The sequence below is a fragment of the Haematobia irritans genome, chromosome 1 (genome assembly GCF_050003625.1).
Source record: "Haematobia irritans isolate KBUSLIRL chromosome 1, ASM5000362v1, whole genome shotgun sequence".
NCBI lineage: Eukaryota > Metazoa > Arthropoda > Insecta > Diptera > Muscidae > Haematobia > Haematobia irritans.
In genome coordinates, this window is record NC_134397.1 from 130,328,452 (window position 1) to 130,343,892 (window position 15,441).

Below are 15,441 nucleotides of genomic sequence, written 5' to 3' on the forward strand. Positions count from 1 at the left end.
TCTACGACGAATTAATTCAATATCGGGTGAAGGATATATATTGGATCTATCACTGTGCATAGCCTCACATAAACCGAATTAAAACTTTGGCCTCCATGGTCGGGCGAAAGATATATATCTATAGCACAACAGATTTCAACCAAATTTAGCAAGGATTGGTAGAATATCAATTCTATTCCCTGTGCAAAATTTTACGTGAATCGGTGTTCAAATTTGGCCTCTATAGAATTGAGTTATATGTGTCTAACTCGGACGAAAGATATATATGGGAGCTACATAAATCGGAACCGATTTCAACCAAATTTAACATTAATTTCTGGAATGTCAATTCTATTCCCTGTGCAAAATTTTACGAAAATCGGTGTTAAACTTTGGCCTATGTGGTCATATGAGTGTGGGGGCTATATTTAAATCTGAACCGATTTCAACTAAATTTGTCACAATTGACGACAATATCAGTTGTACTGCTTGTACAAAATTGTGAGCAAATCAGGCCTGGGACTTTGGCTTCTGGGACCATATAAGTGCACATCGGGCGAAAGATATATATGGGAACTATATCTAAATCTGAACCGATGTGACCAGTATTTGGCAAGTTTTTCGAGACTCATAAAATATTCTGATGTACGGTTTGAAGAAGATCGGTTGATAAACACGCCAATTGTGACCAGATCAGTGATAAATATAGCCATATCTAAATCTGAAGCGATTTTTTCCAACATCAATAGCGATTGTCTTTGTCACGAAAAAATATCCTATGCTAAATTTGACTACTATCGGACATAAACTGCGACCTGTACTTTGCACACAAATATACATGAACAGACAGACAGACAGACGGACGGACATAGCTAAATCAACTCAGAATTGAGTTATACGATAATCCGAAATCTCACACTATGTGTGGAAAAAAATTGGGAGCTATATCTAAATCTCAACCGAAAGCAAAATAAGTATCAACGGTGATGACATCGAAACATTTTTTTCTGAAATTCTTACCGAAATTACTGAATTACCTTTTTAAAGCTTTTTATTATGTACACACACATACATACACACAAAAAAAAATTAAATATGAATTTGTACATAAATTTTTACATTTTTATAAATTTATGGACTTTTCCATAAAAAATATGTACACTTACATAATATATTGTTTTCGTAAATACTTGTTGTGAAATTATGAATTTTTTAATAATATATATGGAGGGTTTCATAAAATCAATGAAACTTTACTTAATATATTAAAAAATACTGGTTTTCTCTTAGCGTGAGAGAACCACAACATAGAGTTACTCTCATATGTAACAATACAAGCATATAATACGAGACAAAAAAAAACGAAACATAACGTTTTGACGGCAACACGTGTGTTTGAGTTTTTCAGTACAGTTTGAGTCGCCGTCGCGATTCGAAGAATTTTTATTGCTGTAAAAAATTGACAAAAAACAATATTAAATGAAAGCGTTGGAAGTAATGTAAAATATTATAAAATTATGTTCTTTACTGGTTGGACTATAATGCGGTTTTTAGTAAATGGGTTCATATATTTTGACCAATTATGCAGGTATTAAGAATCAGGGGAAAAATCTAAAGGAAAAATTACATGTATTGCATGACGTTTTTAATATATATTATGAAAAAGTACATATTTTTCAATGACGAAAAATATGTTTACTTCATTTATAACATTAAAAACTCCATCCATATTATGTATACATTCGTAACCAATGAAAACCTGTATTTTTTATTTTATAAATTGTTTTCATATAATTTATGAATCCCGCGTTTGGAAAATTTTTGTGAACACTATTCATAAAATAAATGTATTATTTTTTTGTGTGTACATAAATGGACATCGGAGTATGTATGAGCAATTTTTAATTCGGTTTACGTTGTCAAATTCCGGAACTAATCACGACGTAAATCGAGGGATTACTGTATATCTATATCTGAACCGGTTTTGATGAAATTTCGCATAATTAAAGAGTTCTCCAAAAAAATACTATATGTTGATTTTGAAGATGATCGGTTAGTAAATAAGCGCAATCCGATCTTTATTGTTGAAATTGAGAAGTACATATATACGGGGCGGTAAATCTAAATTTGGTCCGATTTTTCCAAATTCAATAGCGTTCGTGCCAAAACCATGCCATGTACTAAATTTCATCAAAGTAGGTTAATAATTGCGACCGGAATCAAAAATACATGGACAGACGGAGGGACACGATAGATATATATTTTATGGGTCCCTAAGTCACTATTTCTGGCAGGCACATTTTTGGCAGATCAATGACCACTTTATGGTTTATGGTATAAAAAGGGATTTCAAACCCACTTAGTAGATTTCGAGTCTAATGTAAATGGGCTATTAGACCCAATTTTCAAAAAGTCAGGCAATGAAGAGGCCCACCTCTCCGACAAGATATCCAAAAATGATATACTTATTTTCCATATGGTCACTCTATACGTTTTCTGAAAATTCCATGTAAATTGCTTTAGCCGTTTCTGAGCTTACTCGGAATATACAAGCAAACAAATAACCAAACATAATTTAGATCTTGTAATCATTAAAATTTTGGGATAAACATGTTCCATCTTTGTATTTATCAACCTCTCTTACTTAACCCTAGACAGTCATCCTTCATCAAAATGACGACGTGTAAGTTCATTCTAAACAAAATTCATTTTATTCGATGGGGAAATGATAAATTTTTGTTATACTAAATCAAGCATTTTATGAATTTTTATTTTATACTTATTAGAAACAAATTGAATAAGAAAATAAACTAAAATTTGGTTGTTATTTTTGCTCACGATGCAAATTATAGCGTCTTGAAATAAGCCGCGACGAAAATGAGGATGTCTTTCCAGGGTTAAATTGACAAAATAAACTAAGACCGAACAAATTGATCAACTTAATATAAATTTGGAATATGTTTGCCTTCTGTTTATAAATTACTTTTCTATAAACACTATAAATTGTGTTTGCTGGGTGTAATGTTTAGAATAAACTTTTCTAAGATTGATACTGGCAATGTTTTATAACACTCAGCAGTATAGTCGAAACGAACAGGCCGAATGGCGGCAGTGGTACAATTCAAATGTGGTTTATTTTTTGTGTGTGGATATATTTTTTTCGAATTGGCGAAAATTTTACTGAGTGAAAAAAATACGAAGTAGAAGAAGACTTAGAAGAATAACATATACATATAGCATATATACACTTGATCGGTCAAATTGTATTAGCATTTTTTGTCTAAACGAATTAACATGGCATACCAGAACTAAACTAAGTGAGCAGAAGAAGGAAACCCCCTAACAAAAAATCAAAAAAAAAAAATAAATAAAATAAAAACAAAATCGAAACGAATCAATAAACAATTGATAATAGTGATTAAAACGAATTTGAAAACACAAAATAAGAAAAGAAAAAAATAAGAAAAAAATACTAAAATTTAAAGGTGTTTTTTTGAGAGAATATTCGAAAAAAAAAATAAAACACCTCTAAAGATAGATGAACGACATCTACGATCCACAGAGATTTCGTTGGTTGCAGTCGACAAATAAAATTTAGGCAATACGGTTTACAGCCAATCCCGAAAATAATCTAAAATGGACAGAGCATGAGATGGGCATAAATATAATAGTTCCCGTTTTTTGTTTAATTATGGCCAATTAGGGCATTTTTGATAGTGCAAAAAAAGAAACAAAAATAAAAAAAAATTAACGGGGAAATGTCAGGTGCTATGTGGCCCGGTGAAGTGAGAAAATAAAATCGAAAGTGATATATCTACCAAATGGAAATGAATGCCAAAGAAAAATATCAAAGGAAATTTTATTTTCAATTATCAGAATGTTCAGTGTCAAGAAGACCAATATTTAGCTATGACAGCTATGAAATGAAGTGAATGTATTTTGAAAAAAATAAAATAAAATAAAAAAAGTATCTATTTTGGGAAATTTTCATTCGAAATAATTTAAAAATTAAAAATAAAAAACGAACCAAGTGCAAAAGGCTGCAGGAAGTAATTATCGTGTTAAGGAAAATATTACGTATATATGGCGCGTGGACGTAATCACAATCGAAATCGTAATCAACAGATACAAAGTGCCCAAAAGCAGCAACCATTTGCCCATCCTCCTCAGCAAAAACAGCAGCTGCATCAAAAGCACAACTCTACCCCTGAACAAGCAAAAATTCACCATCAACAGCAAGAGCAAAATCAGCAACACCCTCAGATTTTAGATTGCCACAAGTTGCCCATGCAGTCAACAAATGCCACGACAGATGCACCTGTTGCAACCATCAATGAATACAACAGCAACGATGGCGGAGGCACTAACGATGATGTGACCCATAATACACAGCCCCAAAAGCCACAACACCCCCAAATGGCCTCCACAATATCTCAAAGTTATGGCCATAATAATAAAAGTAATAATAATTATGACAACCATGATGATGATGATAGTGATTATGATGATTCCGATGACGATCATGCCAATCCCATGATCAATGGCCATATTACTCCCCTTGATGATGACAGTGGAGGCGGCAAGTTGACCATTAAAACACACCTTGAGACGAACGGCGACCCCGCCAATACCGCCACCACCACCCCAACTACCACACACACTACTTATCAAATAACTCGTGCTAATAATAGACCCATCGATTTCACCCAAGTCAATACAAACAACAATTGTTCTCATTCTCTTCAGCCCCACAATGCTAACTCTGAGGAAAACATTGGTGATTCAGCAAAAGAGCTAAAACAAGAGAGTAGTGCAAATAAATTCTCTCCTGATAATGGATCATCTCTTCAGCAAAGAGAAGAGTATGATTATGACCAGGAAGAAAGTAAGTGTACAAATGAGACCAGCGAGAATTTGCCTCACTACATTAATGGTGAACAAGAAGAGAATAAGAGTAACGGTATAGGCGAATCTTTGCCTCAATACATTAATCGTTCTCCGGTCATCGAGCATAACGTTAGTGTCGCATACGCGCAAGTAACGGAAGATAACGAGAAGGAATGTCGAAAAGTGGTCCAAGATGATGCGGATCAATTAAATGAAAAAATAACGGTATGTGAAAGTCGTAATCCGGTTTTAATAATAAATTCATCGTATCCAACAACAACAAACGCAGAAAATAAAGACCCCCTAACAATGGGACAAAAAAATACTAAAGGTGGTGATGCCACCACCACCCCAGTCACACCTCCATCGAGTACAACAAATCTAAGGGATTTTCGGGAATCATCTCTTCCGCCATCGCAAGGGTCTTCTTCTCCCAATAGAATGGAATCGCCCAGTAAAACTCTGCCCACTATTACCGTATCGGATTGTAGTGCCAATAACTCTTCTGCCATGCATCGACCCTGCCAAGTAAAGGAAGAGGAAATCTGTGAAAATGTCAATGCCTTCAATTACATGGGTAATACAACAGATCCACAACGATCAACGCCCTCAATAGCATTGTCATCGTCTATAAAGGTCAATGCCACAGGCAGTCCATCGCCACCATCACCATCATCATCGCCTTCTTCGTATCGTTCTCCTTCGCCTACATCGGTGTATACGCAAATGCGTTATAACTATGCCAAACTAGAAGATGTACCCGAGCAGGAGGAGGAGGACTACGAAGAGGACGATGATGATGATGCTGATGATGCTGAGGTGGATTCCGACAACGACGACGACAATGATGAAGATGAGGGTAATGAATCCGATGAGAGTCCATTACCACCCCAGAGAACCCAAGCAAGTGCCAAGGCAGCAGCAGCTTTGGCTTCACGTTACGGCAACCTTGACAATGATTTTCACCGCAACAATTCAGCATCTCTTAGTCCAGATCGCAATGCAAAGAGCAACAATAGCACCGAATCGAATTTGAGCACCAGTTTTCCCGATTCCGGCATGGGAGAATCAATTGCATCCACAAATAGCCGTTCTATAAATACCCAAGGCGATGCAATGTCATACAATAACACAACCGGCAGTACCGGCAGTTTCAACATGAGCCATGTATCGCAACAACATATGAGACAACAACAACAGCAGCAGCATCAGTCATTTCATTTTGTGCGTGATGGTAGTTCCACCGATTGTGATGAAACTCTAATGCAATGTGAAGATTTCATAGATTTTGTTGAAACAACCGATTTTCTTGATCCCTCAGAACGTTTGGTGTGCATCGAGTCCATTAGTTTGCCAGACGTTGTGGTCGAGTCAACGAACTCTTGTAGCAATTCATCAAGCACCATTAGCGGTGCGTGTGGTGGTAATTCTTCAGATTCTGCCGGTACAGGTGCAGCCGAGCGTGATATTATTAACATAAATGGCGCCACTGGCAATTCTATGGGCAATGTTCATTTCATACCCATTCATGTGGAGGGCGGCAGCGATCGATCGTTACCGAGGAAACAGAGTGTGGATGATAGCGTTGTTGGCAGTGGCAAGGCGACAATTGAAATTATTGAAGATGTCACCGAATTTCTACCATCTAGCGTGGCTAGCAAACAAAGTGAGCAGTTGGCTGAAAAATTAAAGTAAGTGAAGAAAATTTAGAAGAGAAATGTTTATGTGCCGGTTAGACGGTCACACATACGATTTGGGTATGACAAGTTGTGCAGTTGATACAAACTCAAGCAGCAAATGTTCTTGTGTAAATGGAATAAACAACTAAACAGGATGAATCTCCTATATTTTGGGATTTATGTGGAAATTCTGTAATGAAATTTACTGAGCCTTCAAATTTATAACATTCGTTTTACATTCACAACAACTACTTGTACTTGTATCTGTAGATCGACTCAAAATCAACCAGATCGGATGAAATCGGCACCTTCATGAGACTCTTTAAATTATATCTGAAGATCGGTTTATATTGGGGCTATATATAATTATGGACCGATATAAACCAATTTTGCCATGGTTGTGAGAGGTCATACACTAACAACGCGTATCAAATTTCAACAAAATCGGACGAAATTTGCCTTTTATAGAGAATCAATATCAGGGGCTATATAAATATAGACCGCACTGAAAAAAAAATCATGCCCGATTCCAAAGATTTTGTCTTTACTTTAAAAATTTTGGTATTGATTCCGAGCCAAAGAAGCGGAGAATACAAGTAAGGATACTTTTAAGACACAATTATCTTTTAAATTTGGGGTTTGTGTACTTGCTTCTAGGAAGCACATTTTAATTTTTCGCCTTTTCAACTATTTTTCTTCATATGCTATAAAAGTCCTTTAAAAACGAGTTAACGACCCACCTCAGTAATGCTGGTGACATTTCAGAGGGTTTCAAAGCTTCTCTAAGTGGGTTCACTGCAATGTGGAATGCCGTTGGGACTCGGCTATAAAAAGGAGGTCCCTTGTTATTGCGCTTAATATGGAATCGGGCAGCACTCAGTGATAAGGGAGAAGTTCACCAATGTGGTATCACAATGGACTGAATAGTCTAAGTGGTTGCCACCTAACCTAACCTAACGACAACTTTATTTTCCAAATTAAGACTCGACTTCCAGTAGAAACTATACTATGTTTCAAGTAAAAAACGTCTTTAAAATAAAGTGTTGAAAAACATGTCCTATATTTTAACGATTTTTTGCTTTGTGTGCAAGATGCAAAAAGACAACAAATTTAAAGACAATTTCATTAAATTTAAAGAATTTTTCTGAATTATTAAAGTCAAGTTGACCTTAGCCCTATCATTTTTTCTTCCATGTTATGGAACCCGTTTTCAAATGAAATCACTTAATTATAAGGACAATACGACTTCATTGAAAATTTTATCGACTCCTGGACAATGAAAAATTTTTATATTAGAGAAAAATGCGTCTTCTATGCTAAGAAAAAATTGCATTCGTATTTTAAAGACATGAAATTACCGATCTGCTCATACTTGGCGTGTTTAGCAATCGACTTTCTTCACGTTACATACATCCGAATATTTTGTGAGTCTCGGCAAACTTGCAAAATATCAGCAAAATCGGTTCAGATTTAGTTATTGCTCCCGTATATATCTTTCGCTCGATGTACACTTATATGGTCGTAGAAGCTAGAGTTTTACCCAGATTTATTTACAATTTTGTACAAGGAGTACAATTGATATTGTCGTCAATTGTGATAAATTTAGTTGAAATCGGTTCAGATTTAGATAAAGCTCCCATATATACATTTGGGATTTGGGCCACACTGTGGAACAGGGTATTATAAGTTAGTGCATAAGTTTGCTACACCCAGAAGGAGACGACATAGACATATGGTGTCTTTGGCAATATTGCTCAGGACCGGCCCCTGAGTCGATCTGGCCATCTCCGTCCGACCGTCCGTCTGTCTGTCTGTCTGTGAACCCATTTTTGTCCAATTTTAGTCCAATCGACTTAAAATTTGGCACAAATTTCTATTTTGGGTCCGAATATAACCCTATTGATTTTGGAAGAAATCGGTTCAGTTTTAGATATAGCTCCCATATATATCTTTCGCCCGATATCTACTAATATACCCCCAGAAGCCAGAATTTAAGCCTGATTTGCCTTAAATTTTTTACATGGAGTAGAATAAACGTTCTCGATATACATGCCAATTTTGGTTTAAATCGGTACAGATTTAGATATAGCTCTCATATATATCTTTCGTCCAATTTGACCCCTGAAGACAAATTTGCAATTAACATTATAGCTATGCATGCCAAATTTTATTGAAATCGGTTCAGATTTAGATATAGCTCCCATATATATCTTTCGCACGATATGGACTAATACGGTCCCAGAAGCCAAAGTTTTACCCCAATTTGGTTGAAATTTTGCACAGGAAGTAGAATTAGCATTGTAGCTATGCGTGCACAATTTGGTTGAAATCGGTTCAGATTTAGATATAGCTCCAATATATAGCTTTCGGCCGATTTACACTCATATGACCACAGAGGCCAATTTTTTGGTCCGATTTAGTTGAAATTTTGCACAGGGAGTATAATTAGCATTGTAGCTATGCGTGCCAAATTTGGTTGAAATCGGTTCAGATTTAGATATATCTCCCATATATAGCTTTCGCCCGATTTATACTCATATGACCACAGAGGTTAATTTTTAACTCCGATTTAGTTGAAATTTTGCGCAGGGAGTAGAATTAGCATTGTTGCTATGCGTGCCAAATTTGGTTGAAATCGGTTCAGATTTAGATATATCTCCCATATATATGTTTTTCTGATTTCGACAAAAATGGTCAAAATACCAACATTTCCCTTGTAAAATCGCCACTGCTTAGTCGAAAAGTTGTAAAATGACTCTAATTTTCCTAAACTTCTAATACATATATATCGAGCGATAAATCATAAATAAACTTTTGCGAAGTTTCCTTAAAATTGCTTCAGATTTAAATGTTTCCCATATTAACATTGTGTTCCACCTTAGTGCATTAGCCGACTTAAATTTTGAGTCTATAGATTTTGTAGAAGTTTATCAAATTCTGTCCAGATCGAGTGATATTTAAATGTATGTATTTGGGACAAACATGTATATATAGCCCCAACATATTTGACGGATGTGATATGGTATCGAAAATTTAGATCTACAAAGTGGTGCAGGTTATAATATAGTCGGCCCCGCCCGACTTTAGACTTTCCTTACTTGTTTTGTAATTAAAGTGATTTTGCGATACGATTGTGAAATAAAAGTACAACATTTTTTCGAGCGTTTTACATTGGTACGTGTGAAGAAAATATATATGTATAAATCTGAATTATTTTTTTTCCATGGCATAATTTCCATGATGTATGAACGTTATTATATTTCCATTTGTCGTCACCGCATGACGGAAATTTCAATATTATTTATCACTACAAATATGAAACGAATATTCAAAATTGTTTTCTTAAGACATTTGATAATTAGTCAAGTACCACTAATACCCCTCCCCCCATCCCCTAAAATCACCTAAATACATATAAATGTCTACATGTGTAGGAGTAGGATTCCATGGGGGCGCCGATTTCAAGATCTTGACTAGAGGCAATACACATCAACACATGCACAGAATTACTTTATTGCTCTTCAATTAAAATCGAATCTGAAAATTTAGTTCATAAAATAATAGACAATAAAGATGTGTCGGATCTGAATCACTTTCAATTCTTTTCCAAGGAAAAAAACTTAGAAAAAAACAAAAAATACAAACAAAAACCATATGCCAAAAAATGAGCACAAAAATTGTTTTTTTTTTCAAAAAGCATTTATTTGTTTAAATAAAATAGAATTATATATGTTGCAAATATAAATAAATATTTTCGTCATTTTTCGTTTTGCTAACCGTATGATGCCTTCTTGTGTGGAACGTGCCAAGTCTCATAGAGTATTCAAATCTATACTTATCGAGAGAAGAGGAATGTTTTGTTGAAATTCCTAATTTTCTTCAAATTTCTTACGATGACTACCGAACGACTTGATTTGAATGCAAACCAGCAAACAAATAAGCAAAAAAAACCAACGTAGAAAATAAAAATCCGCAAACCTCATTTTAGCATATCTCAGATATTCCCACGCTCTTGCCATTATCCATTTCGAAAAGATTTTGAATGCAGAAATATGTACAATTTTTTTTTTATTTCTTTAGTAAATCTGCCAACACATGTACTCCCATGCGTCTTGGTTGTACATTGTAAAAGAATTTTGTTTTTTGGTTTTTTTTTATTAGATCATTTTCTTTTTGAATTTTATCGACAAAAAATGTACTATTTCAAACATGTGTTTGTTTATGTACACATGGAAATGTTTCCTTTAGTTTTCTATTGGAAAGGGGGAATTCAATTTGAAATGCAAGTGGAGTTAAGTAACAAAATCGACGTTACATAGGAAACCAAAGGTGCGTTGTAAAATGGATGCTAAAATAAACTTATGCTTATTGCAAAAAAAAGGAAATATATTTGTCGGAGATTTTTTTATTTTTTAAAAAACTTTCCCCAATGAAATTTTCTTTATTCTAAGCATGTCTCAAACAATGTATAACTTTAAAGTGGGTGTAAATTTCAATGGCCATAAATGCAATAAAAACCAAAGCCGAAACAAGTCATAAATTCACAAAAATAGAATGAATGAACTACAGAGTGGTGAAAATGGTACTGCTTTGGCGCCAATGTTTGTTTTCTTTACTTATAGTTCATTTTTGCTTTTATGAGAAAGAAGTATGTTTTAAATGGTACATGGACGAAACAGACTGTTTTTCATATGTTAGGGTGCAACAAGTATATACGGTCAGGCCGAAGCTTATGTACCCTCCACCATGGATTGTGAAGAAACTTCTACTGAAGACTGTCATCCACAATCGAATTACTTGGGTAAATACATATATAATTAAGTTTGACAAAATTTTCTATAGAAATAAAATTTTGACAACATTTTCTATAGAAGTAAAATTTGGACAAAATTTTCTATATAAATACGATTTTAACAAAATTTTTTATAGAAATAACATTTTGACAAAATTTTCTATAGAAATAAAATTTTGACAAAATTTTCAAAAGATTTAAAATTTTGACAACATTATCTATAGAATTTAAATTTTGACAACATTTTCTATAGAAATAAAATTTTACTAGATTGTTTTTGACTCGAATGGCAACCATGATTATGAACCGATATGGACCAATTTTTGTGTGATTGGGGATCGGCTATATATAACTATAGAGCGATATGGACCAATTTTGGCATGGTTACAAGCGGCCATATACTAACACCACGTTGCAAGTTTGAACGGGATCGGATGAATTTTGCTCCTCCAAGAGGCTCCGGAGTTCAAATCTGGGGATCGGTTTATATGGGGGCTATATATAATTATGGACCCATATGGACCAATTTTTGCATGGTTGTTAGAGACCATATACTTATACCATGTACCAAATTTCAGCCGTATCGGATGAAATTTGCTTCTCTTTGAGGCTTTGCAAGCCAAATCTGGGGATCGGTTTATATGGGGGCTATGTATAATTATGAACCGATGTGAACCAATTTTTGCAAGGATGTTAAGGACCATATACCAAAACCATGTGCCAAATTTCAGCCGGATCGGATGAAATTTGCTTCTCTTTGAGGCTCAACAAGCCAAGTCGGGGGATCGGTTTATATGGGGGCTATATATAATTATTGACCGATATGGACCAGTTTTTGCATGAGTGTTAGAGACCATATACTAACACCATGTACCAAATTTCAGCCCGATCGGATGAAATATGCTTCTCTTATAGGCTCTGCAAGCCAAATTTGGGGGTCCGTTTATATGGGGGCTATACGAAAAAGTGGACCAATATGGCCCATTTGCAATACCATCCGACCTACATCAATAACAACTACTTGTGCCAAGTTTCAAGTCGATAGCTTGTTTCGTTTGGAAGTTAGCGTGATTTCAACAGACGGACGGACGGACGGACGGACATGCTCAGATCGACTCAGAATTTCACCACGACCCAGAATATATATACTTTATGGGGTCTTAGAGCAATATTTCGATGTGTTACAAACGGAATGACAAAGTTAATATATCCCCCATCCAATGGTGGAGGGTATAAAAATTATGTGTTTGGAACTCAAATTTTGTAACACAATATGTTTAAGTGCAAGCATATAATGTTCACAAACTAGCATAACATTTTTGGGACATATACACACACAAAATTTTTTTTCTGATTCAATCACGAAATTAATTGATCCAATTAATTTTTTAATTGAAATGTCTTCAATCACAGAAATGATAGTATTAATTACAAAATTAATTGACAGTCAATTAAAAAATTAATTGATCCAATTAAATATTTAATTGATACTATTAATTTGTGGTATTGGTTTTTATTTCAATTAAAAAAATTGTTGAATCAATTACATTTTTAATTGAATATTTTTTAAAACTCAATTAAGTTTTTAATTGGTAAAATTTTCGTCAAATTTTTTTCTGTGTATGTTAATAAAATGTTTGTAAATATAATATGCTTAGATGAAAACATATGTTACTACCAGTGTATGCCCTAAGGTGAAACATAATATGTTTGAACAATACAAACAATATTCTGTTTGGACCAATCCTGAAAATATATATGCTTGAAGCAAAACGTGTTTGGGGTATATGTAACAGAAGCGAATTTTTTTGAGGGTGTAGATACAAATCCAAAAATGCAAAAAAAAAAGTGTTCGTAATTTTTTAACAAAGTATTATGGAAATCTCAAATTTTGGAAGAAACTTTAGTTTAATTCTCTAATTTGGTAGCTCATTTCAACCTTCATTACTATGTAGGCCATGATTTGATTTAGCGATGTCCGTCTGTATGTGAAGACATTTTTGAGATCAATGTCTAGGTCACAGTTTTTATCCAAACGACTTCAAATATGGGACAAATATGGGTTTTAGGTCAGAGTCGTTCCCAATCGATTTTGCTTAGATATAGACATACAATGGGGAGCAAAACCGAGTGCATGTTGCGCACTTAGGAGTAAGCATTACTTGGTTAATTACATTAGTTTACAAAATAAATTTTTTTCATGTGCATTTGATGAGAGGTGACTTTTCTTATGTATTTTGATCTGCTGAATTCGAAAATGAAAGTTAAAAAATTTTTTATGCACGCAGAGAAGAAACATGATTGTCACAATCCTATTCGAAGAGTGATATAATATGATAGGAGCTATTTTTGCGGTGACCATGTAACATTTTCACCTCCACCCACACAAAAATACCTTCTTGTGCGGCCGAGTGGCATTTTTGTGTGGTTAAGTGGCTCATATTTGTATGATTTGGCATCGGATTTATTCACTCAATTTCTTATAACTTTATCATTTTTCGGTCGATTTTCTTCTAGTTGGTCTTATTTCTTACGTTAAAGTATCATCTTTTCATGTGCTATCATGTTTACGACAACTAAAATTTCAAAATTCTGACTTGACTACAAGTAGCAAAATTGGCTATGTTTACAATATTTCAAGTAAAAATAAAGTCTTGAAAAATATCTCCTCTATTTAAGCGCTTTTTTTTTGTAACCAAAAAGTCGACAAATTTAAAGACGATTTCGTTAATTTTGAAAAAAGGGAGCCACCGTGGTGCAATGGTTAGCATGCCCGCCTTGCATACACAAGGTCGTGGGTTCGATTCCTGCTTCGACCGAACACCAAAAAGTTTTTCTGCGGTGGATTATCCCACATCAGTAATGCTGGTGACATTTCTGAGGGTTTTAAAACTTCTCTAAGTGGTTTCACTGCAATGTGAAACGCCGTTTGGACTCGGCTATAAAAAGGAGGTCCCTTGTCATTGAGCTTAACATGGAATCGAGCAGCACTCAGTGATAAGAGAGAAGTTCACCAATGTGGTATCACAATGGACTAATATAGTCTAATAGCCTGATATAGTCTAATTGAGACTTATACATCGGGCTGCCACCTAACCTAACCTAATTTTGAAAAAAAATTTCAGAAATAATATTAAATAAAAATATTAAAAATAATATTAAAACCAAGTTGACATTAGTCACAAAAAAAAAAAAACAAAAACAAGTATATACGGCCGTAAGTTCGGCCAGGCCGAATCTTTGTATCCTCTACCATGGATTCTACTAAAGACTGTCATCCACAATCGAATTACCTGAGATGCGATAACACTTGCCGATGGCAAGGTATCTTATAGCTTCTTAACACCGTCTTCTAAAATAATATTAAATAAAAATATTAAAAATAATATTAAAGCCAAGTTGACATTAGTCACAAAAAAAAAACAAAAACAAGTATATACGGCCGTAAGTTCGGCCAGGCCGAATCTTTGTACCCTCTACCATGGATTCTACTAAAGACTGTCATCCACAATCGAATTACCTGAGATGCGATAACACTTGCCGATGGTTAGCTTCTTAACACCGTCTTCTAAATTGTAAGTTAGTCCATACGGGATATATATATATATATATATATATATATATATATATATATATATATATATATATATATATATATATATATATATATATATATATATATATATATATATATATATATATATATATATATATATATATTCGGCCTGGCCGAACTTACGGCCGTATATACTTGTTTTTGTTTTTTTTTGTGACTAATGTCAACTTGGCTTTAATATTATTTTTAATATTTTTATTTAATATTATTTTAGAAGACGGTGTTAAGAAGCTATAAGATACCTTGCCATCGGCAAGTGTTATCGCATCTCAGGTAATTCGATTGTGGATGACAGTCTTTAGTAGAATCCATGGTAGAGGATACAAAGATTCGGCCTGGCCGAACTTACGGCCGTATATACTTGTTTTTGTTTTTTTTTTTTTTGTGACTAATGTCAACTTGGTTTTAATATTATTTTTAATATTTTTATTTAATATTATTTCTGAAATTTTTTTTCAAAATTAGGTTAGGTTAGGTGGCAGCCCGAT

The 15,441-nt window shown here is 34.2% G+C and overlaps 1 protein-coding gene across 1 annotated transcript in view; it reads left to right on the forward strand.

Annotated features, from left to right (window-relative positions):
• Nucleotides 1–3,064: 3,064 nt before the first annotated feature.
• LOC142221794 (uncharacterized) overlaps nucleotides 3,065–15,441 on the forward strand; it is a 56,356-nt gene continuing 43,979 nt past the window's right edge. The window contains exon 1 of the mRNA XM_075291613.1: nucleotides 3,065–6,557. Within this exon, the coding sequence (XP_075147728.1) occupies nucleotides 4,063–6,557 (2,495 nt within the window). The 5' untranslated portion in view covers nucleotides 3,065–4,062. The remainder of the gene's footprint in view (nucleotides 6,558–15,441) is intronic.